The sequence below is a fragment of the Etheostoma spectabile genome, chromosome 12 (genome assembly GCF_008692095.1).
Source record: "Etheostoma spectabile isolate EspeVRDwgs_2016 chromosome 12, UIUC_Espe_1.0, whole genome shotgun sequence".
In the NCBI taxonomy this organism is placed as follows: Eukaryota; Metazoa; Chordata; class Actinopteri; order Perciformes; family Percidae; genus Etheostoma; species Etheostoma spectabile.
Genome location: NC_045744.1, coordinates 17184615 through 17205453, shown reverse-complemented (window position 1 = coordinate 17205453; position 20839 = coordinate 17184615). Strand labels below are relative to the sequence as shown.

General features: G+C 39.5%; 3 protein-coding genes across 3 annotated transcripts; 1 reads left to right on the top strand and 2 right to left on the bottom strand.

The window, feature by feature from the left end:
- Window positions 1–755: 755 nt before the first annotated feature.
- Window positions 756–4587, bottom strand: ptchd3b (patched domain containing 3b). The gene is made up of 4 exons (XM_032531663.1): window positions 3449–4587; window positions 3241–3362; window positions 3016–3161; window positions 756–2415 (listed from the first exon to the last, which is right to left on the bottom strand). The coding sequence occupies exons 1-4, from the start codon at window positions 4334–4336 to the stop codon at window positions 896–898; spliced, it is 2676 nt and encodes an 891-aa protein (XP_032387554.1). The 5' UTR covers window positions 4337–4587; the 3' UTR covers window positions 756–895.
- Window positions 4588–5192: 605 nt separating this feature from the next.
- LOC116699413 (ras-related protein Rab-18) lies at window positions 5193–10581 on the top strand. Its single transcript, XM_032531957.1, has 7 exons — window positions 5193–5440; window positions 5838–5893; window positions 6031–6092; window positions 6891–6963; window positions 7249–7367; window positions 8287–8353; window positions 9035–10581. Exons 1-7 carry the CDS (start codon window positions 5373–5375, stop codon window positions 9205–9207), a joined length of 618 nt encoding a protein of 205 aa, XP_032387848.1. The 5' UTR covers window positions 5193–5372; the 3' UTR covers window positions 9208–10581.
- A 1462-nt stretch (window positions 10582–12043) lies between these two features.
- On the bottom strand, window positions 12044–20338 carry LOC116699711 (homeobox protein Mohawk). Its single transcript, XM_032532423.1, has 6 exons — window positions 19301–20338; window positions 18825–18984; window positions 18535–18688; window positions 18022–18360; window positions 12996–13029; window positions 12044–12701 (listed from the first exon to the last, which is right to left on the bottom strand). Exons 1-6 carry the CDS (start codon window positions 19489–19491, stop codon window positions 12362–12364), a joined length of 1218 nt encoding a protein of 405 aa, XP_032388314.1. The 5' UTR covers window positions 19492–20338; the 3' UTR covers window positions 12044–12361.
- Between the last annotated feature and the right edge of the window lie 501 nt (window positions 20339–20839).

Here is a 20839-nt window from a genome sequence, read left to right as displayed (position 1 = left end):
AGTCATTTTGTCACATCTATTTCTCTATACGTTTCTGTTTGAACACATTTTTCTTCAACACAGATTGTGGTAGAAACTTGCAGAGTTGTGCCTATGTTAAAATGTGTAACGTCCCAATTTGTGGATTGTTACAGCAGCAGCAGTGTATGTAATCCGTATTTTAGCTTTTTTGCGCATTTCATTTACACTGTAGAACGTATCAAGATTACCACCAGCATATGTATTTTTAGTGTGACCCTTTTCATCAGTTTGTTTTCTTGGCTTCAGTTTGAGACACTATTTAGTTTATTGGCCTTTTATCCATATTTAGCTGTGTGTATATAGGATTGGGTTGTAACATTGTATATAGATGTAATGCTTTTAGCCTGAAACATTGAATGGCTGTCGGCTGTTGATTTACAAAATCGCTTGTACAATGTGATCACAATGGTTAATGAATGTTACTGCAGCTGAGATCAATAAAATGAAGCCTAAATATAATCTTGTGTACTTAAAATTTATTTTTTCACAAAACTTAAAACGCACATACCTTAGTTACAAATTAGACAAAACGCACAAGGAAAACACCTTTGAATATGTCAAAACATAATACATTAGGAATTAGAAAATAAGAATTCTTTGTCCATTAGGATGACACTGAGGAAAAAAATTACAAAATAAGTTTTTTTTTTTTAACCCTAAATTAAAATATACATCCTTTGACAGTTTAGGACTGTTAAGTTAGGTTATGAAAAAAACAGTTTGGGTTTTCCACAAATATGTCCAAAAATGATTTTATCTTCTGAAAAATAGCTGCAGTATCATTGTAGATAATATTTCTTTACACACAAACTGTGAAGAATTCAAATTTCAGTTTGCCTTTGAAAATGTAATTTATAAACTGGACAACCCTACTTTAACACCACTTCCCACAGGCTCCAAACAGAGTCAGAAACACTGGAATGAACACTAAGCCGTGGAGCATCCCAAATGTAATCACAAGAAAAACAATCTTAAAGAATGTCCTAAAGATGTAACTCCCTGACGTGGACAGCACCGCCACTCCTAAAATAGTTGACAGTGCTCCTTGGAGTATGGGATAGCCTAGACGGGCCAATGCATTCATAGCTTTCTTATTCACATCGCTCTGGGAGCTGGAGACAAAAGAGTAAGAAATATGTGCTGAGAAGTCCACAGAAAAACCAATGCACATGAGCAGATTGATCATAGAGATGGAGTCCAGGTTCACCCCCCATAGCGCCATGAACCCTGTCACACCAACAATGACTGAACAAATTGCAAAGGCCACCCACAGAGAACAAAGAGGATTGGGTATCAGGATGAGTGAGACGACCAGCATCACGATCACTGCCACCAGGATGGTTTGAATGGTGTTGTCCATAATGACAGTGTACTGGTCAAAGTAGATGAAAGCAGGGTGGAACACCAGTAGCTCTACTGGACATTCCTCTGCTGTTTTCCTGAGTCCAATCATCATGTCCTTTGTTGGGACTTTGTTGAGTGTCTGAATAAAAAAGCGAGAGGCCTGAATCGTATTGTCTGCAGTGAAGTTGATGTCTTGTTTGAACATGGGCTTGAGTTCTAAGAAAGGTCGCAGATATGTTTGGAATGTCTCTTGAGAACTTACATTGAGATTGGATGTGTTTGCATATTGTAGAAAGGAAAGAAACCAGGCTAAAGTGCCATTGACATAATTCAAACTCTCAAAATTTGAAATGCATGAGAGCAGATGCTTTTGTTCATCCTCATCCCAGTATGGGAAGGGCTGCTTTACTGCTACCATCACGTTACAGCTATATTCAGAGAAGTGCTGCCTTTGATTGTTGTAGTAATTGATGATGTAGGAATCATCCAAAGCCAGATTCCTGATATCAAGTCCTTCCTTTAAGATAAAACAACCATAGATGCTTACAGCCAGATAGCCTGCATAAATGACAAATACACAAGATTTCATCAATTTGTGGGTCAGCATTGGGCCACAGAAGCGCTCAAACATGTAACTCATTGGGTCAGTTTCCTCCTTCTCTGTCGTTCGATCGTAGCTCCCCCCAACACAGCATATACTAAGACCTTCGGAATTCCTGGATGGTAAGTCTTCTGGAATCTTGGCACAGGTGAACCAGTGCTTGTTCTCTGCTTCTCTCTGTCCGTTCAAAGCCATGCACGCCCCCAGGAAGGTGATGCTGTACAGATAGCAGAAGCAAATAGAAATCCCTGCGTACAGGCAGAAGGAGCGGACTGAACCAAAGGGCGAGCAGTAGCCCAGTAAAAGAGCAAGAGCGTTGGTCAGGGAGGTGATGGAGATAGAGACGGCAGCATCCTTGTAGGTGTCGGCCAGCCGGGCAGGGACGCTGTCCAGAACACGGGTCCTCTGCCAGCAAGAGATCATGATAAACATATCATCCAGTCCAATACCTTTAGTCAGAAAAGAAAAAGATTTTAAAAATGGGAAATGGGACTCTGTTTTATGTTCAACATCAACTGAGGTGGGTCCTTATCGGTCGGTTTAACGGGCCTTTGTCATAGATCTATGTCTTTGTGTGTACTACGTTGTATTTTCAAATGCTGGCTGAATTGTCTGGGTTTCTTTTTTGTCAGTTCCAGGCATTCATTGGTTTCCATAAATTGATGTTAATCATGGCAATCAATTAACAGACTCTCAAAGTTGATTTGTGTAATCCCTCATTGTGCACATTATGTATGCATTACGTTTGGTCTTTAGGGGCCCAACAGCAAATGATTGGTCAGGGGCCCCCTAACTGCTTAATCCAGCAATGAGTGTGTGACATGAAATGAAAATGTATATTATCAGAAGTCAGGATTGTGATACATGGACATGTCTTATGACAATACATCTGGTCTAATACAGCAATGTATTAGAATGCCATGTCACGGTAATGCATGTTTTATTTTTTAGATCTTTGGGAAGTAATGTTTTTTTATGACTACTTTTCTAACTTTGATTCAGCCTTAGACAGTGGGACTTTATGGACCTGAATGTTCAAAAGAACCTACCTAATATCATGAAAGGACAGGAGGCAACTGTCATGACAAAAGGTTGATCCAGCAACAACAGCACACCAAAACCGCTCAGGACTGCCAGACCTGTGGAGAGCACCCCACAGGATGCCACCCACACCTTTGTCCTCACACTATCCAACCTAAAAGATAATCAGAAATCAAAAAATGCAACACATCCAAAGGTCATTGCATAACATGTTCAGCAGATGTTTTACCAACCTCCAACATGATACGATCGAAAATGTGATGGCAATGGCATAGGTGATGGAGAATGAATAGACGATGGAAGCTGGGGATTTTTTAAATTCCCATTGCATTGACATAGAGGTGGAGTATGACACCTGGAAAGAGTATATATATTTAACAGAAGCCACTTAATTAAAAAGCAAAAAGATGATCATTCAAAACACTGGCATGTTTTGCTTACCTGAATAGAAGTTGATGATATATTTGAGACCAAATTAATAAAGCTTTCCAACCAAAGGTCAGTCTTTGTTTTGTTGTCCTCATCTAAATAGTAATGGAGCTGTATGGCTTTAGCACTTTCAACTATTGAACTCTCCTTGTACATTTTCACACTCCCCAAACTTAAATATAAAGGAATACTCTCAGAATTAGAGTTATACCACGGAAATGTCAAATTGATTGCGTCTATGTTGTTTGCACTGTATTCAATAATATCCAAAATGTAATTAGAGGTGCAGGATCCCATCACCTCAGCACAAACATCCACATATTGAAATGACCGCACTACCATATTTTTAACTTGGAAGTCTAAGTCTAGGATGTCCTGGAGCGATGCCACAGTTAGAATATTCCTGTCACTTGTAGCTATGAGAGTTGCATAATTTCCATCTGTGCTCAGTCGTAAAGGTGAAAACATGGAATCATTTCCTGGAAAAGTTTCTTGGATGTATTTCCTCTCCAGTTTGGCTTGTCCGTTGACAGGTGTGAACTGCTCTTCAATGTCGTCTGACATTCGGTCCTCGAGAAGAAAAAATCCGCTCCCCAGACTTGCCGAGAGAATGAGGGGGATTATTAAGAACCACCAGGGATGAGATCCAATAAAATGACCCATCATTTCAAAGCAAATGCGCAATAGTCTCTCTATGCAATCTGTGCGTATTCTGCCCATAGCTGTGAAAACGTGCTCTCTTAAAATCTGGGTTTCTGGTTGCAATTTGGTACAAAAGCTATTTTGGGGAAATATAAAAGAGCTGCTCTTTTCCCCAGAAATTTCAAACATTAGTGGGGGCCTTGAGTATTCACAACCAGCTGTATTTATTGGGCTGCAGACTGTTCTTAGCTCCTTCATGAGATGAGATTAGCATAATAACAGGGTTGGCCCACTCTGTGAGGAACAGAGGCAGATGAGGTTTGAGGAAAGGCTCAGTCAAAGAGCCTAGTCAAAGAGAACAGTTGGTGTAGTATGGCTCACTGGTTCCATTTCAATACTTACTGTCAGTGGTTTTCAATTGCCTAACCCCCAGGTAATTCCTTCTCATGGCTGAGGTAACATTAAACCTTTAGGGCCTTGAGGATTGATGGATGTTGCAAAGGCACAGAACAAAGAGGTATTATAATGTGGATCTTTATTGACTTTTTCTACCTGCCAATTGCCGATCACTGAATTCATCTAATCCCTCATCCACTTCTGCTCCAGGGTAACTGGCCAACATGAGCAAAAGAATATGTGGCTTTGTTTAAAACATGTGTACAAACCATGAACACAAAACCACATTTTGTTAAGTAATTTAGTATTCAAAAGTCAGTGAACGAAGGAGCAGATACATGAAAAAGCTCTATAAGCAGTCTATGTTGCAGAACTTACTTTTTACAAATTCAGAATATTCCCTCCTGACAAATAAAGTTTTTTGTTTTTATTATTGTAGAATTTGAATGTTAACATTATCATTTAATACATTAAAACTCCATACTTTTACCTTTAAACAGTCGTATCACTTTTGACATTTTGTAAATTGTTTTGTTGGCTATATTCTTCATGAAATTAAATGTAGCTTATTTAACTCAAACAAAACTTTAATTATATTATTGTACACGCAGGAAAACTTCAGGTACAAAACTTCTCAACCAATCTACAAGAATATAATAATGACGTAGGCTACCTATAAGTAACTTTTTTTTTTATTTTCTATTTTATTTCGTCATATTTTCAGACGTCGTCAACCTCCGTGACGTCATGCGTCCAAGGCTGGGCGGAAGTTGCGTACACAGCAGGCTGTCATCTGTTTTTGGAGCTGCTACAGTAGCCGCCAGATGCCCTAAAAAACAAGTGAAAATCCCATTTAAAAGCGCCACCAAGTGCAAGTCAAACTAGCTCCTATAGGAACATGGATGACGACGTGCTGACGACTCTGAAGCTGTTGATAATTGGCGAAAGTGGAGTCGGAAAGTCCAGGTTTGTCTCTGTTAGTAGCGAGGCTAACGTTAGCTAGCCTGTTGTGAATGTTGACATTCTTTTTGTTATGCACGTTCATTCCCTACTGCTAAGCAGCTGCTGCTACAGCTAGCTGGTAGTGTTGTTGTCCCTTTTCTGTCAATTTGGGCCAAATAATTAGCTGCTGTTGACAATTAGGTAACAAATTACTTTAGCGTTGCATACAAACTTTTCACTGGCATGTTGTTTGTTGATAAGAGATTAGACTGCTTACATAATTTTAACCATTACAACCGTATAGCTGTTGTGTTCTTCCTGTAGCTGAGGAAAATCCTTACAGAGCTTGTCGTCAACTCACAAAAGCCTATTGTGCTGTGTGCCCTGCTTATTTCCATGTTATCTTTATTCCTCCTAACAGTCTCCTCCTGAGGTTCACAGAAGATACCTTTGACCCAGAGCAATCAGCGACAATAGGTTTTAACTCATACACATACACAGATGTACATAAACACATACACACAGAAGTATGGAAACTGGTAAACTGCTCAAAACAGGCAATTTAAAGCCTTTTCTCTTCTTTTTTTTTCTCTTTTTCTCTCATGGCTGACCAGGTGTGGATTTCAAAGTAAAGACAGTCGCAATAGATGGGAACAAAGCAAAGCTCGCCATATGGGTAAGAGTGAAGTCATTAAGCCATACTTTAGTCTTTGTTGTCAGGGAAAACATTAGGAACTACAGGGCTTCTCCACAAGATGTCGACATTGCACAGCTATAACCATGAAACGAAACAGAAAACAGATTTTACTTTCTTTCATGAGGCACAAACGTCCTAGCTTCCAATTAAAGCACACCATACACAGTGAGGCCATGACCTTAGCCCAAAACACTATAATCTCCCATAGACTTTATTATTTGTTTTCTTAGCAGAAATGTGCATATGCTGGAGGATGCCAGAGGGCTCAAAATACTTTATGAGGAAGAGGACAGCACTTTGTGAAGTCACATGTAACATGGGCTGAGGCAGGTACAAGGCTCATATTGCATGTAGTTTTAACACAACCAGGCATTCCCTTTTTTAAAATATAATATTTGCATATATTTTATAATGTTCTGTCTAATTGAATGAAAACAAAATCAATAAAAGCACATTTACATAGAAAATAAAACTACACAACTATGTAAATTAGATGTTTCTAGCGCTACAGTGTTCTGTTTTTTTGTGGTTATTTTGTAATGGTCACTTCTGTTTTTAACATTAGAATTATGAATAATTCCCTTAAGAAACGGCATCAGCAAAAAGTCTGTTAAAAGTTGTCAAGCAATGGCCAATTTCACAGACCTTGCAGACTTATCAGGAACACATGTCAAAGTCAGAGTCTGTGAGTGTGGTTGTGCTGGCTAATGTACCTGAAAATTGTGGTGTCATGTAGTCTTTTGCTTCCATTCATCTTAAGTTTCTTTACTTTTCTAGGACACGGCCGGACAGGAAAGGTTCCGCACTTTGACACCCAGCTACTACCGCGGTGCACAGGGAGTCATACTTGGTAAACAGTGATGCTTTTAAAAAAAAACAACAACAACAAAAACATCTGACCTAGAGACAATTTTCACTATCCAGTAAAAAAAAAATGAATCCACTCGCCACAGTTTTTTGTTGCACTTTCTTTACACATAATAATGTAAGTCACTTTGGATAAAAACTGCAAATCTACAGCCGTCAGATAACTGCAGTGTCCTGTTAAAATTGTTATTACTAAAAGAAATATGTTATTATACTCTAAATAAATATTTTACCTAACTCATTTTCTGTTTCTACATGGTTTTGACAGTATATGACGTCACAAAGCGCGAGACTTTTACCAAGCTCGACAACTGGCTGAATGAACTGGAAACCTACACAACACGCAACGACATCGTGAAGATGCTGGTTGGGAACAAAATTGATCAGGTGAGTCTGTCACTCTTGCCAGGTTGACACATACAAGTTTGCCAGCCATTGGTGTTGCTTTACATGCATGGAACTTTATGTTTCATCTTTTACCGTGCGTATTCCACATAGAGAAAATGACATAGGATGTCTTTTTTGCAGAGGTGTCAAAAGTATTCACATTCATTACTCTGGTAGAAGTATAGATACTAGGGTTTAAAAAGATTTCTCTAGAAGTATCAACTCAAGATTTTTACTCCAGTAAAAGTACTGGTTTCAAAACTACTTAAAGTATAAAAGTAAAAGGAATGTAAGGGGGGGAAAAAATGCCATTAAGGACAAAAGCTTAGGTTGCGCCACAGGGGGCTATAGTGCACTACCCCACCTCCCCAAAAATATAATTTTTCCAAAGGCCATAAGGACTATAATGTTAATGTTGAAAAATTTGGGATGCTCCTTTTTAATGCCCATTGGAAATGAACACATTTTAGTACAATGCAAATACGTTAAAGAACCACATATGTGTACTACTGACTGAGCATTAACATGTGTTTCATGGAGCGGAAGATATGATGACTTGTTGCCTGTAAGTATCGTAATGGTATAAAAAGTCAAACTTCAGAGGCATGTTATCAATACCCTGTACTGGAATGTAAACGTACATCCAGATGTATGGCGGATGGTGCGATTTATCTGGATAGGTTTTTGTGTTTTTTTGTATTATTTTTTTTTTTTTTTACGATGACAAGCCGGAATGAAAACAAGCTGAACTGAAATAGGAGTAACGAGGCTATTTTAAAAAAAATGGAAGAAGTAGAAATAAAAAGTCTGCTGTAAAATAATTACTCCACTAAAGTATAGATACCCCAAATTTCAACTTAATTAAGGTAACAAAGTATTTGTATTTTGATACTTGATATCTCTGCTATTTTGTTTTCAGGACGACCATGAAGTGGACAGAAATGAGGGGCTGAAATTTGCTCGGAAACACTCTATGCTTTTTATTGGTAAGTTACCTTGTTAGAGGAAAAATCAGACCTGGTCATTTAAAATCTCAGAGCCATAACTTGTAAACTTACTGTATGCATTGCAGCTTACCATGCTGCACTTAAAGATCAGAACTGTAAAGACATCACTTAGTAAATCATGCATTTACTTTGGGTTTGTTGCGTGGTTTATACTGCTTTGGCATTTCGGAGTCTCGCGCGCTGAAAGATGCAGCCGCTCCAGAAGAACTGCATTATGATTACAATCTAGCGGGCTTTCATTTATCGCATCCATGTCTACACATGTTCCTGATTCTCATCTACAATCTGCCTCACTCTGGGAAATTACGTTAACATTTCTGTGGAGTTTCCATTTTAGAACGGCTAAATTAAGGGGTTTAGAAAAGGGTTGGACAAGAAGATGTCATTGATTTAATCCACTGTGAGGATGTCTTCATCCCACTGGATGTCTCCGGCTTTTTAAATAAAGTAATTCCCTACTTTATATGTCATGTTTGTCAACACGTTGATATTTTTAAATCTCTATCATTAGTTTTCTTATATTGTAAAAAAAGAAAGCTGTTATGCTCTGTTTTGGATTTTAGAGCGGACGTGAAGGTTTTTCTTCTTCTTAACATTGGAAAGAGTTCTACCAGTTTGGCTGATCCCATAAATCTTGGTAACCCTCTTCCCTTTGTACAGAGGCCAGTGCAAAGACCAAAGATGGAGTTCAGTGTGCCTTTGAGGAGCTTGTGGAGAAGATCCTCCAGACTCCGGGGCTTTGGGAGAGTGAAAACCAGGGTCAGAGGGTCCGTCTGGGGGAGCAAGAGCAGGGCAGTGGCAGGGCATGTGGAGGATACTGTTCCATACCCTGAAACCGAACCAAAAGAAAAAGCACCAACCTGATAGGAATGACTACGGACCAGAAACCGAGAGAAAGAGAGGGAACTGGATGAGTTTATTGTTGGAGTAGTTCTTTCAGTCGAAAGGACTTAGCCGTTTGCACACCTACTTTTCAAACATCATCTGTCACTGCTCTCTGTTTAAACATGAATGAAAGGATCATACAAAAATTGCTTCTTGCCTAAGGAAGTATAGTGTTTTAAATTGACATAACCATGCCAAGTACATCATAAGAGTACATGTCTGGTTTGAATTTAGCTTATTTGCAGCAGTGATTCTGCTGTACATTAAGGCATCAGGTTAATAGCATAGTGCCTATTACATGAACCAATTTGTAGGTTACAGTACATAGCTTGTCAAATTCTACCCAAAATAACGTATTATAATCAATACAGATGTCCCTTCAAGTTCCCAGCTTATGCTTTGTGAGCTGTAAATGTCAACTTCTATGTAGCTGCGAAGTACATGTTCATCAAGTTCTTATATAACACATGACTTGGATTGAGGATAGTGGTGGAAAAGCCTAGTTGTTGGAATGTGAGTGATCTGTCATTATGCACCACAACACTGTGAAAGCTCCCAAATATGACATGTCACAATGGACCCCAGTTACTGACACCAGTTCATTGTTTACTGTTAATGCAATTATGAATCGTTTGAGGGTCATTTCCATCAAAATTCAGTGCTTCAGAACGTATATAGGCTTTCAAATAAACACCTTTCCTGTTTTTGTTTCTGTTTTTCCTCTTTTGCATGGAAATGTGCAAGATAAGTAACCATCTTTTGTCTTTTAGGATTTCTTACAACCAAACCTGTCTTTGTCTTTTCATGTCTGGTCTGGACCATAACTTTCACAGCTACAAGTGTAAGATTTACAGTAATATGAGCTCTCTCAATATTATATGCTCTTTTACACACTTGAGTTCACAGCTTTTTTTCTGATCTGATCTGGCAAAATGGCAAGCTTTTTTTAAGTTGTATAAGCTTGTTTTCTCCCCATTTATTTAGCCATATCTGTGTGGTGCTGTGGGCCATATAATGTCCAACTGACTTATTGAAGGCATTACTCACGCATATATATATTATGAGAGCATTCCTAAGAGCTTTGTTCCTTCCTTCCGCTCTAAAGTATAGTATGGATTTGATGTATCATTGCTATTTGTTTGAATTCTTTTTTTCTTGTTTAAAATCATGTTGACCTTGCTGTACTTTTTCCTGTTGCGTTTGCTATTATGATTTAAATAAGCAATATGTTAAATTAATATCTGCCTTAAAATTGAATGACATGTTCTAGAGTTGTCCAGTAACGCTCATTTCAAACTGAAATAAATGATAACCTTAAGAGATGCCGTCACTCAAGACTAATTATTGTTTAATTGCCATTTGAGAACTGCCATTACATTTCCGTGTGTAGAAGCCCATCTAATCAAAAGCAGGCTTACAGTGGAAACAGGACTGAGTTGCTCTTTCCATAAAACTTGGTTGGTGACTAGCCTGTCGTACATGCAAGACTGAAAACATTCTTTGCACAAAATGTCAAAAAACAGACCAAAACCGGGAGTGGAAAAGTCCTGTTAATCATGTTTTGTAAAATAGTCCCGGAGGACTAAGTGTGATTACAAGCTTATGTTTGGTGTCAGGATGTCCCCAGATGGAAGACGCTCACCACAAGTCTCTATCAGATGTTCTCCTGTGGCTTATTGTGTTCTCCATATTTCCAATAACATAAGTTTTTGGCGGTTGATTGAGGTCAGAAAATTCCTGAGCTCTCATTTGGTGTTTAATGCTTAACATCAAAAACAGATGACAGTCGTATGTCTCACCTATCATGACGCTGTTAGCTGATTTTGTTTCTAAGACAGACATTCCGTTGTAGTTGTGAACAGCTTATCTTATTATTTCTTTACAATGCATTCACAATTTCATCAGGAACTTATCCAAAAACCTGAACCTGCATTAACTGACCTCACTTTTTAAATTTGTGTTCACTTTTTCAGTTAGCATAAGAAGCTGTTAGCTATAGAAGCCTTACACACACTGTAAGGTTAGAAAATGGAGCAACATTAGCTCTCATTTGGAGTTGCATTTATGGTGACCTGACAAATGTAAGATAAATGCAATATTTACTCTCAATTTAGCTGGCTTTTTAGCTTCTAAATGCTAATTAAATGTTAAATGGCTAGCTGCTTTTGCTAACATTGTATGTTGGCAGTGTGGTGCTAAAAAGTCAGCATACAGTTGTTTTTCAGAGCCTTTTCTCTGAAAAAAGTTAGCTGCCTATTGTGAGCGAGAAACGAAGCTATGACAGCGATGAGAGGGAACCAAACAGTTACGTTGTGGGCCAGAAAACCCCCAAAATGAGTTAAAAGACACTAAAAAGCTTAAGGGAAAACAGCAGCAGTAATTGGGTTTTATGTGGGCTCATCACCACGAGAGACCCTTCAATTTTTTTGATAATAGACGCATTATCGTTAATGTCCTCTGTTAGTCAGCCTCTTACATCATATTTAATTGACTTCTGCTGATTTACTGAAATGTATTTTAGCTAATACAAAAATTTGGTCACCAACCTTTTCTGAATTCATCTTTTGCTGGATCGATGCTCATCAAAAAAACTTGCACTCCACTTGAAGATATGTCTCCCTGCTCTTTCCACTATGCCATCCTTATGCCTATATTACAACCTTTTAAAATCAATTTAAATGAAACTGCAAGACCCACAATTGCACATATGAAAACTACCACTAAGTACAGTTCAGTATAACTGCTTCAGCCACTGCAAAGCATTGCTTTAAAGCAAACGACTGGTCAAAAGATTTCACATCAGGTTTATTCAAATAGCTGCTGTCAAACTTTAGCATTGGATGATAATCCGGTCTCATGGAAGTTAATATAACTTACTGCAACAGATGGCAATAGATGGCAAAAGACATTAGAAACATGGCAATAACAGTAGAAAATATTCAACTGCATTAGGTTAGTTTTTCCATTTTACAAAGTAAAAATTATTTAAACGTCAAAGTTTATCAGCATTACAAAATAACAGAGGCTGTACAGATATTGCAAGGCACTTAAGCATCTGGTATTCCTATGTGGAACGATGGACCAGATGCTTAAATTAAATGCCTACACACTGTTTGCCAGGGCCACGTTAACAGTCTGGACCTCAGAGATATGAGAGGACTTCTGGATGATGCGGTTGGTGAGAGTGGGCCCTGTGGTGCAGCTCTGCCTCAGAGCGGCGGTGGGTCCTGAGACACACATCCTGTCCATAATAGTGGTCCTCCTAATCGAGAAGGACTCTGGGTTGCAGCTCTGCCCCGTGCCAGCTTGGGGCACTGTCACGCTGCTCTGATCTGCTGTGCAGCTCTGCCCCTGGGCCAAGCTGGTCAGAGCAACGGCGGCGTGGATCTCCCTCCAGCCCTGATCATCTCGTCTCTGCTGGCCTCGGCCATGCTGCTGTTGTCTGTGAATATATGAAGAAAAAAGACAACTGTAAATGAAATAGATTATAAATACCATCTCACCTATTGCCAAAAATCAGCCAAAGAGTAATTGTTAGAACTCCAAAGCAGAAATTGTGCATTTGCTTCTTTTGTTAAAAAGCCAGAATTATATGGATGAATTAGAGGTGGGGGTTCAGTTTCAAGAACAAGTTCCAAGAGGGATAATGATTAGTATTGCTTTTCAAGTTGATGAAAGTTTGAAAGTGCCAACACCTGTTTCGATTTCAGATTAAGCAATGAATAAATACGCTTACCTGTCACATTTAGTTGGAGTATAGTCCATTGGGTCTGCAAGAGAGAAGAAAAAGACTCACCTAAATACGCGAAGCGATCAGTTTACAGCAGTAAAATTGCAAACAGAGAATATTCACAGGATAATTAATGTTGGATTAGGCATTATGGTTGTATGTTAGCGATACATTTAATGCATGAGAGTTTTAATTTGCAGCATGTGAGTGAGTATGTGTGTATTCAGGGGTGATTGTGCTTCTGCGTGGGTTAAGCGTGTGTGTGTGTTTGTTCACATGAAGGTGCTCCCAAATGCAAGTTTTGGCATCTCTGAATAGAAGTACATTTGTGTACAGTTACTACTTTTCCAGTATGTCTCTTTGGATGTGTTTTACGGTGCCAGAAAGGTTTGACTGAGTGCACCAGTCTGCCAGTGCTTAGCTACTCTAGCCAAAACAAATGTAATGTTTCTCTTTAGCTTTTGAAAAAAAAAAAAAAAATCTGATAATGTACTGTGTCATAGCAACTGATTCAGTGTTTTCAGGTTTCCAAAGCTCTGCTAGCACCTGTAAAGTTGTTCCAGTTTACTATGTGTTATTGCTTTCCAAAAGCTGTCCCTGCACATCTCCATTTTTTTGACCAGAGCCAAAGCATTTGATTCAATTATACCAACATCCAGGGGAGTGACTCACGAATGAACACCTGAGATCCTCGCTACATCTGTGAAAGAGCTAAGGGTCATGGGCGACCTCTAGCTCACCCAGTAAGAGCGTGTGCCCCATGTGGGCTGAGTCCTTTGCATCGGTCCGGGTTTGAGTTTGAACTGCGACCTTTTGCTTCATGTCATCCCTCATCTCTCTCCCACCTTTCCTGTCTATCTACTGTCCCTATAAAGGGAAAAATGCACCCAAAATAAAAATTCTTTCTAAATGCCCTAAATTGATTTTCCAAATTGGCTTTAGTTTATCTCTGGCAATTTTAGTAGTAGGAGCAGGACTTTAAAGTAGAATTATATTGTTTACACAGACTCTGTTTGAATATGTATAACTTATTTTTAGTTTTGGAATAATGCCTTTTTTATTGGAGCAGATAGAAGCTGGTCAAAACTGATTTTTCTTTAGAGAACCATAGACAGGGAAATTAGAGGCCTAGTGTGAAACTAACAGCCCAAAACATCCCCGTCTCTGGTTTCCTCAGCCAGGCTGGAGCCAAGATCAACTATTTGCCGATAGTAAATCATTTTTCTGTTTTATACTTTTTTGCTACTGAATGTCCCTGAGCATTTCTCTCTCTAGCCATTACATGGTTAGCCAATACAGTACTTTAGTACCTCTATTGTATTGGTTACCTAGAAAAAACATTGTTTTATCTCTGGTGAGTCTAAAATTCATAGCAAGGATCAGTTACAAATAGATTTTACAAAGGGTAATGAAGCTCCTGATTGCTTTGTTTTTATTTGACATTGTGATGCAGTATTTCATGTGTGAGCTTACTGTACATCACACCTTGTTTATTTACAAATAAGGAATAGTTCAATATTTTGGGAATTATTCTGTTTTACTTGCTTTCCTAGAGTTAGATGAGAAGATTAATACCACTCTCATGTTTGTGCGCTTAATATCAAGCTACAGCAAAAAGCTGGTTAGCTTAGCTTAGCGCAACACTGAAAGCCAAACGGCTAGTTTGAAGGTAACAAAATTCAACTATTTTTTTTTTGCAATCAATTTGCACGTCAATACATTTTTTTGAAAAGTTTTTTTTGTCAGGAGTACTTCCACACAGACTTCAAATATTACTTGAGCCAGGCTAGCTGTCTCCCCCTCCTTCCACTCTTTGTGCTAAGCTAAGCTCCTCCTGGCTCCAGCTTCATATCTAATGGACAGGGGTCTGTATACTAAATATATAGCTGGAGGAGACTTCAGCTATATATTAGCTGGAGGAGAGTTACTTAGCTTAGCATAAATAAATACTACAAGAGCTAGCTGGTTAGCTTAGTCTGTTCAACAAGTTACCAGTGGAGACTCCAGACATAGCAGGCTTGCGTTTTTCACCACTTCCAGACTTGTTAAGCAATATCAGCTGAGATAATTACTTGCTGGTTCATCTTCCCTTCTAACGCTTGGCAAGAAAGTGAATAAACATATTTGAATTAGTTTGAAACATAGATCTTTTTTGAAAATGGAATTTAACTTTCTATTTATACCAATCCTGTCTCATGTAACATGTAATATGTATTCGCGAACAAGAGACTCCCCTTGCATTCATGTTTTCATTTGAAACAAAATGGGTGGAAAATGCAGCGAGGCGTTTTTCCAGATATGTTTTTTGTCATTCTTCGTCTAATAAAAACATGATTCTGGACACATTTATGACTCTCCAGCCATTTTAAGGGAAATACTGAAGCCAGTGCGAGTACCATATTATATGGTGTAAACAATCCTCAAATTCCTGTACAGAAAATAGTAACATCACTATACTATTCCATTAGGCCTTTACTGCCTGTGGAATTCAGACTGATATGTTGAAAGTGCCCTTGTAAGACACTGTGTAGTAGCATCACTTATCAGTTCCTCATACGAGGTTTACTTTTAGCCGTCTCTCGGGTGGAGTATAAACGTGTTAATGGTGTTAGTGCCTGTCATGAATCTGGCAACTTGACTTTCCACCTCACCACCACAGTGGAGCCGTACTAGGTTGCAGTAACCCTTAATATGACCAGCAGGGATACATTAAAAGTTTGCACAAACAGTGCTTGCCACATAGTTTGTTATTACATCATGAAACCCCCCAAATACTCCAAAAGACGTGTGATTTGAGTAAGTAATAATGTGTTTCAAGAAATGGTGTAACATTTTGGGAAATACGCTTATTATCTCTCTTCAGGATGATTCAAGAGACCTCCGCTTCGCGTCGAGGTCCTGCATCACCCTGTCGGGTTTCTAATTTGCAATAGTGCGCGGCTCGCTTTCCTTACTTTATATAAAGACTGAAAACAGTAGGTAACATCTATCTTGGCTCTGTCCAAAGGTTAAAAAAACAGCTCAAGCAGCTCTAATGTTCACAAATTAACATGTTATACCTCACTTAATAATATTTTTATCTGTACAAAATCAAAACGAAAAAAGTTCACGCGCCAGTCTAAAACCCGGCACATAACCCCCCATAAGAACCACATTTTTTAAATGGATAAAACAAACAAGATGTTAATTAATGAACTTAAAATGTGCTGGTAGGTGAACTTTGTTGTTATGTTTGGACGAAGCCAAGCTAGCTGTTTACAGTAATTGATCTATGCTAGGCTAACCATTTGCAGGCTGTATTTGTACAGTAAATATGAAGCTACAGCCAGCAGTCGGCTATCTTAGCTTAGCATGTAGAGTAGAGCAAGGGGAAACAGCTAGCCTGTCTCTTTCCAAAGGTTACAAAATTCAGCTACCATCAGGCTATGCTACAACCAGAACCAAATGCAAAGCAACCAGCGGAGAATCCAGGAAGTTACTGCGCTCAGCTGTGTCCAGTCTTTATGCTAAGCTACGCAAAGCTAACCTGCTTGGCAAGACAGTGAATAAATTTAATAAGGTAAATGAAAATCCTTGAATTATTAAGTTTAATTGATGTAAACACTAATTAAAACATTTGTAAAATCATTTTATATTTGTTTAATAGCTTAGGTTCGACAGTACACTTTATACAATATCCCATTTTACTGGTTGAATATATAGCACAAGCCTGTTAAAATGATGAATAATCCCAATTATTCAAGTTACTAATCTGTAGACCAATTTGAGGTTAACATACGTTTCCAGGATACAGATTAAGCCTTGTCACAGACTATAAAAATATACATAATATATTTATTATATATGATCTTTAGACTGGAACCAGGATGTAATGCTTGCCTGGAAATGGTTCTAAAACAATAAAAAAGGAACTTAAAGCATGCCTTGTTGAATCTTTAGAGCGAAACTGATGAAATATGCTAAAGAGTAGAATTGGTTTCAAAATCTTTTCAAAACTCTTATATTATCATTCAGCCTACATTTATATTGATTTTGAGTAGGAAAGTAACACTTGGGAGGAGCTGCTTGCCAAAGCAAACATGAGTCAGGGAAGCAACACCCTCAGAAATATGGATATTAGTGACCTGGCTCTGCCAAGTCTCACAGATGAGTGGCAGCTCTCTGACTGTCGCTCTACGAATGACTCTTCAGTGCTTTACTGACAGACTGCTCCATTTCTACATTTGGCGGAGGTTCTCACTTCTCACCCTGGGAAGAATAAAGTCTCAGACATTCTGTAATTGTCCTTGAGACTGGACCGGACATTTCCACCATGGCAAGAAGCTGAAGCGGAACAAATGGCACATTCTAGTATATGGAAATGATATTTGCGGTGTGCAGCGGCAGCCAGCGTGAGCTCCATCCAATTTTGAAATGAGGGATTTCAGCGTCTGCATGAGTCTTTATTAGTAATGTTTGTAAAGGCTTTGGCTCATGTACCTCTAGCGGTTTTAAGGCTTGTCAGTATGCTGGGCTCCCTATAGGTCTGAAAGGGCACCCAGGTGTCAAACTCCCTCCCAGATTCGCTGTAACTTTGTAATTGAATCTTGCAGAGCTTCTGACTTTCAGTGGAATGCCAGAGATTTATTAATGTCAGGGAGCTCTGTGGGACCATGTGGAAGTTTCTGTCCAGTCTGTTCTTATTTTACTGTACACTGCGGTGTGTTAAAAAGGAACTGAGGGGAAGCAGGGTAGTTAAAATGTAATTTCACCTGACATTCAACATAAATCTGCAATTAACAAGGAAGATGCATTATTGATTTCTGTGGACAGGGGGTGCTATCATCTCTTTTTCTCCCAATTTGCCCTCTATGTTGCATTATTACATGCTTTCCCTGATTCTTTTTACACATATTCAGTGCTGTGTCTGTGTTAAAGTGGAATTTTCCTCTCAAGTAAGAACACTCATCTCTGCTTGTGTGATATGTGTGATATGTGTGATATGTGTGATAGGCTATTGGCCTGCACGGTGACAAACGCTGACATCTCTCACCCATGTGGTAGACAAAGTTGGCCTCTGTTTCGTAAGACGACGCCGGAGATACAACATCTCGATCACACTCGTTGGAGCTGAACGACTCGGAGTGGCTCCTCCTCTTGCGGGTCGAGGTGACGCCGTCAGCCTTTGCCACCATCATGTGCCGCAGGGTGTCGTTCAGATACCGATTCAGTAAACTACTCTTGTACTTGGATGGAGGCGACGCGCTGTCGTCACTGTTGGCGGAGTCCGCCATGGCGAGGACGCTGCCCTGCTTCTCGAGCACGCTCTTGTGGGATGATGACCTGCCAAAGTCTGATTGGCTGATTGGAGTTTCTAAGGGACACTCTTCATCTGCGGCAATAGAAACAAAATGTTTCATGTTGTACTTGCAGGTACATGATAAGTAAGCACTGCTGTTTCAGTGGGCAAGAAGTTTCCCAATCCAGTAATTTTTCAATAATTCCATTTATAAAAAGGAAGAGAAATGATCTTAAACACATTATAAAATGATTCTGTAGCCCGTACCATCTGAGTCGGTGTTATCGCTGCACACGCTCAGTCTCTCAGCGTTCCCCTGGATGTATTTATTGTACAGTTTGATCCTCAGGGCCCAGCTCAGGTCTGGCTGTCTCACTGTGTTCTTCAGCCTCCGCCGGGCGTTTGCAAACCAGTTTGAAACCTGCACAGATGCACCTTGTTATAGAACAGCAATAACTCATTTTTTTTAACCCACTTAACTCAAAATCAACACACCCCTGAAATCACTTTTCCTTCATTCCACCATCCCTGCTTTCTTCCACAAGCTTGTCTCTCACCTGCACTAGCGTCATATGTGAGCCCAGAGCCAGCAGGACCTTCTCGGTCTTGGTGGGGTAAGGGTTGTTCCGGTGTTTGTACAGCCAATGTTTCAGTGGTCGGGCCATGTCCTGAAGCACCTGTCTCTTGTGGCGAACTTTGACCCCACCCAAACGAGACCTGGAGGAAACACACGTTGCCTCATAGATACACAAAGACTGCCTACAATCCCCTCTGTTTAAACTAGGACATTTATACATGAAACAACACAATGCTAAATTATTTTTGTCTATCTTTCAAGTCTAAAAAACTGCAAAAAAACTATTTTACTATGTATGATAAGGCAGAACAAAAACATTTTAACATGACATAACGTCAGGTTGGAGAATTATCTTAAATTCTATATTTTAAGATACATGTTAAAACTGTAATACAAAAGACAACCCCATTTTAACAGTTTAGAACTATATTTCCAACATAAACAACAAGGGCGTACCCATATCTTCTGTACTTGATAGGAGAGCTGTCGTCATTGGTCTCCTGGCATCGCAGCAGGTCTGCGTTCTGTCCGTCTGGTAAACTGCTCTGAGGTAAGTCTACACAGTTCAGTCTGCTCCTCTCCTCTGATCTCATGTTGTCCTCAAAATGAAGCCGACTGTCAGACTTCATCTCAGCAACTTTGTCCATTGTTAAACAGAGCGTTTTCCTCAATCAACAGGTGCATCAGTTGACTTCCAGATGTAAATAGAAGCAGCAGGTTCCCATCCCGGATGCACTCGATGTAAAAGGTAATTTAAAAAAGAAAAGGCAAAAAAGTGTCCCTTCCTCCTACTTACTTACTGTGCCCACGGGAGCAGCGACTGAGCAGACAGACGATGACAGACTCTTGAGAGAGAAAATTGTTTGAAAAGTCAGAGGATGTTGTCTGGTTTGGTGGAGCTGTGTGAGGAGAGTTCAAATAACCTGCTGCTCAGTCGCCCATTGGCTATCCCGCCTTCCAATCCCTTCTCTGGAGAGCTCTGTGAGGAAAAGCTTGCAGAGCGACAGCCTCGGTAGCACTCCAGGATAAGAGAAATACTGCACATGAATATCTGCAAATGTGGTCATCAGATTTACTAGTGAGACTTTGCTTGGTGTGACGGCTGTGCTAAGCACTCCGACATGCTCTCATATTTTCTACATGGCGTATGAATCTCTCGCGGTTTCACCAAAAATCGTGTCAGCAGATATTAATGCATGTTTTACCAGGGGATTCTGGAAATTTATGGGTGTAATTGCATGGTTGCTAATAACTAGCAAAACCACCAAACTGTGCCTCATGTTGAGCAGTGAATCCTGCTGAGCTGAAATGGATTTCAGTAGGTCTACAAATTGTCTCCTAGTGTAGTTAACACAAACACTAGAAAATGAAATTGATCCTCGCCTATATACAACTATTGTTTGAGTCAGAAAGTGTGTCAGTGTGTGCATTTGAGTGTCAGAAATGTGCATCTTTCATGCTGTCTGCAGTGTGAGCAGGGCTAATCCAAGCTCATATTTGAAAATGTTTGTCTCCATTTTGAAGCAACAAGGACTGTAAACAATTACAAAAAGTGGCTCTGAAAGAAGCTTAGCGTCGTTATTAGGGGAACTAAATGACCACATGCTGGCACTGGGCCCAGTGTTCAAAGACTGTGGTTCAACTTTAACTGTCATCCCTGTATGTTTTTCCTCTTGACATCCAAACACTCCTCTTGTTTGGATATAGCACAGTGATAATGTCTTTTCCATAAACAATCATCACTAAATAATCTTTATGTCAATATGTGATAAAATGCGTTTTTCCTGCCCACAGCCAACTTTTGAAGGTTATGGCTAAAATCCAAGCAGCACTTGTTTAACCGTTAAATATATTAAAGGGCTCCATAACTCTCGCCCCTGTTCATAATTCAGCAGTATTGGTGGGGGCGGGGGGGGGGATGGGGTGGTTGAGTTTCAATGGTTTTAAAGCAGAAAAACACATGGAACAGAAGCATCCCCGTTAGGTGCAGTAAAT

Excerpts from the sequence above, each read along its gene's own strand:
- ptchd3b (XM_032531663.1), bottom strand. The coding sequence starts at position 4,336 with ATGAAGGAGCTAAGAACAGTCTGCAGCCCAATAAATACAGCTGGTTGT. Across the intron at positions 3,363-3,448 it reads TATCATCAACTTCTATTCAG|GTGTCATACTCCACCTCTAT; the intron begins GTAAGCAAAACA and ends TACTCTTTCCAG. Across the intron at positions 2,416-3,015 it reads CTGTCCTTTCATGATATTAG|GTATTGGACTGGATGATATG; the intron begins GTAGGTTCTTTT and ends TTCTGACTAAAG.
- LOC116699413 (XM_032531957.1), top strand. The coding sequence starts at position 5,373 with ATGGATGACGACGTGCTGACGACTCTGAAGCTGTTGATAATTGGCGAA. Across the intron at positions 5,441-5,837 it reads AGTGGAGTCGGAAAGTCCAG|TCTCCTCCTGAGGTTCACAG; the intron begins GTTTGTCTCTGT and ends TCCTCCTAACAG. Across the intron at positions 6,093-6,890 it reads AAGCAAAGCTCGCCATATGG|GACACGGCCGGACAGGAAAG; the intron begins GTAAGAGTGAAG and ends TTACTTTTCTAG.
- LOC116699711 (XM_032532423.1), bottom strand. The coding sequence starts at position 19,491 with ATGGACAAAGTTGCTGAGATGAAGTCTGACAGTCGGCTTCATTTTGAG. Across the intron at positions 18,361-18,534 it reads CGATAACACCGACTCAGATG|ATGAAGAGTGTCCCTTAGAA; the intron begins GTACGGGCTACA and ends CTATTGCCGCAG. Across the intron at positions 13,030-18,021 it reads CAACTTTGTCTACCACATGG|ACCCAATGGACTATACTCCA; the intron begins GTGAGAGATGTC and ends TCTCTCTTGCAG.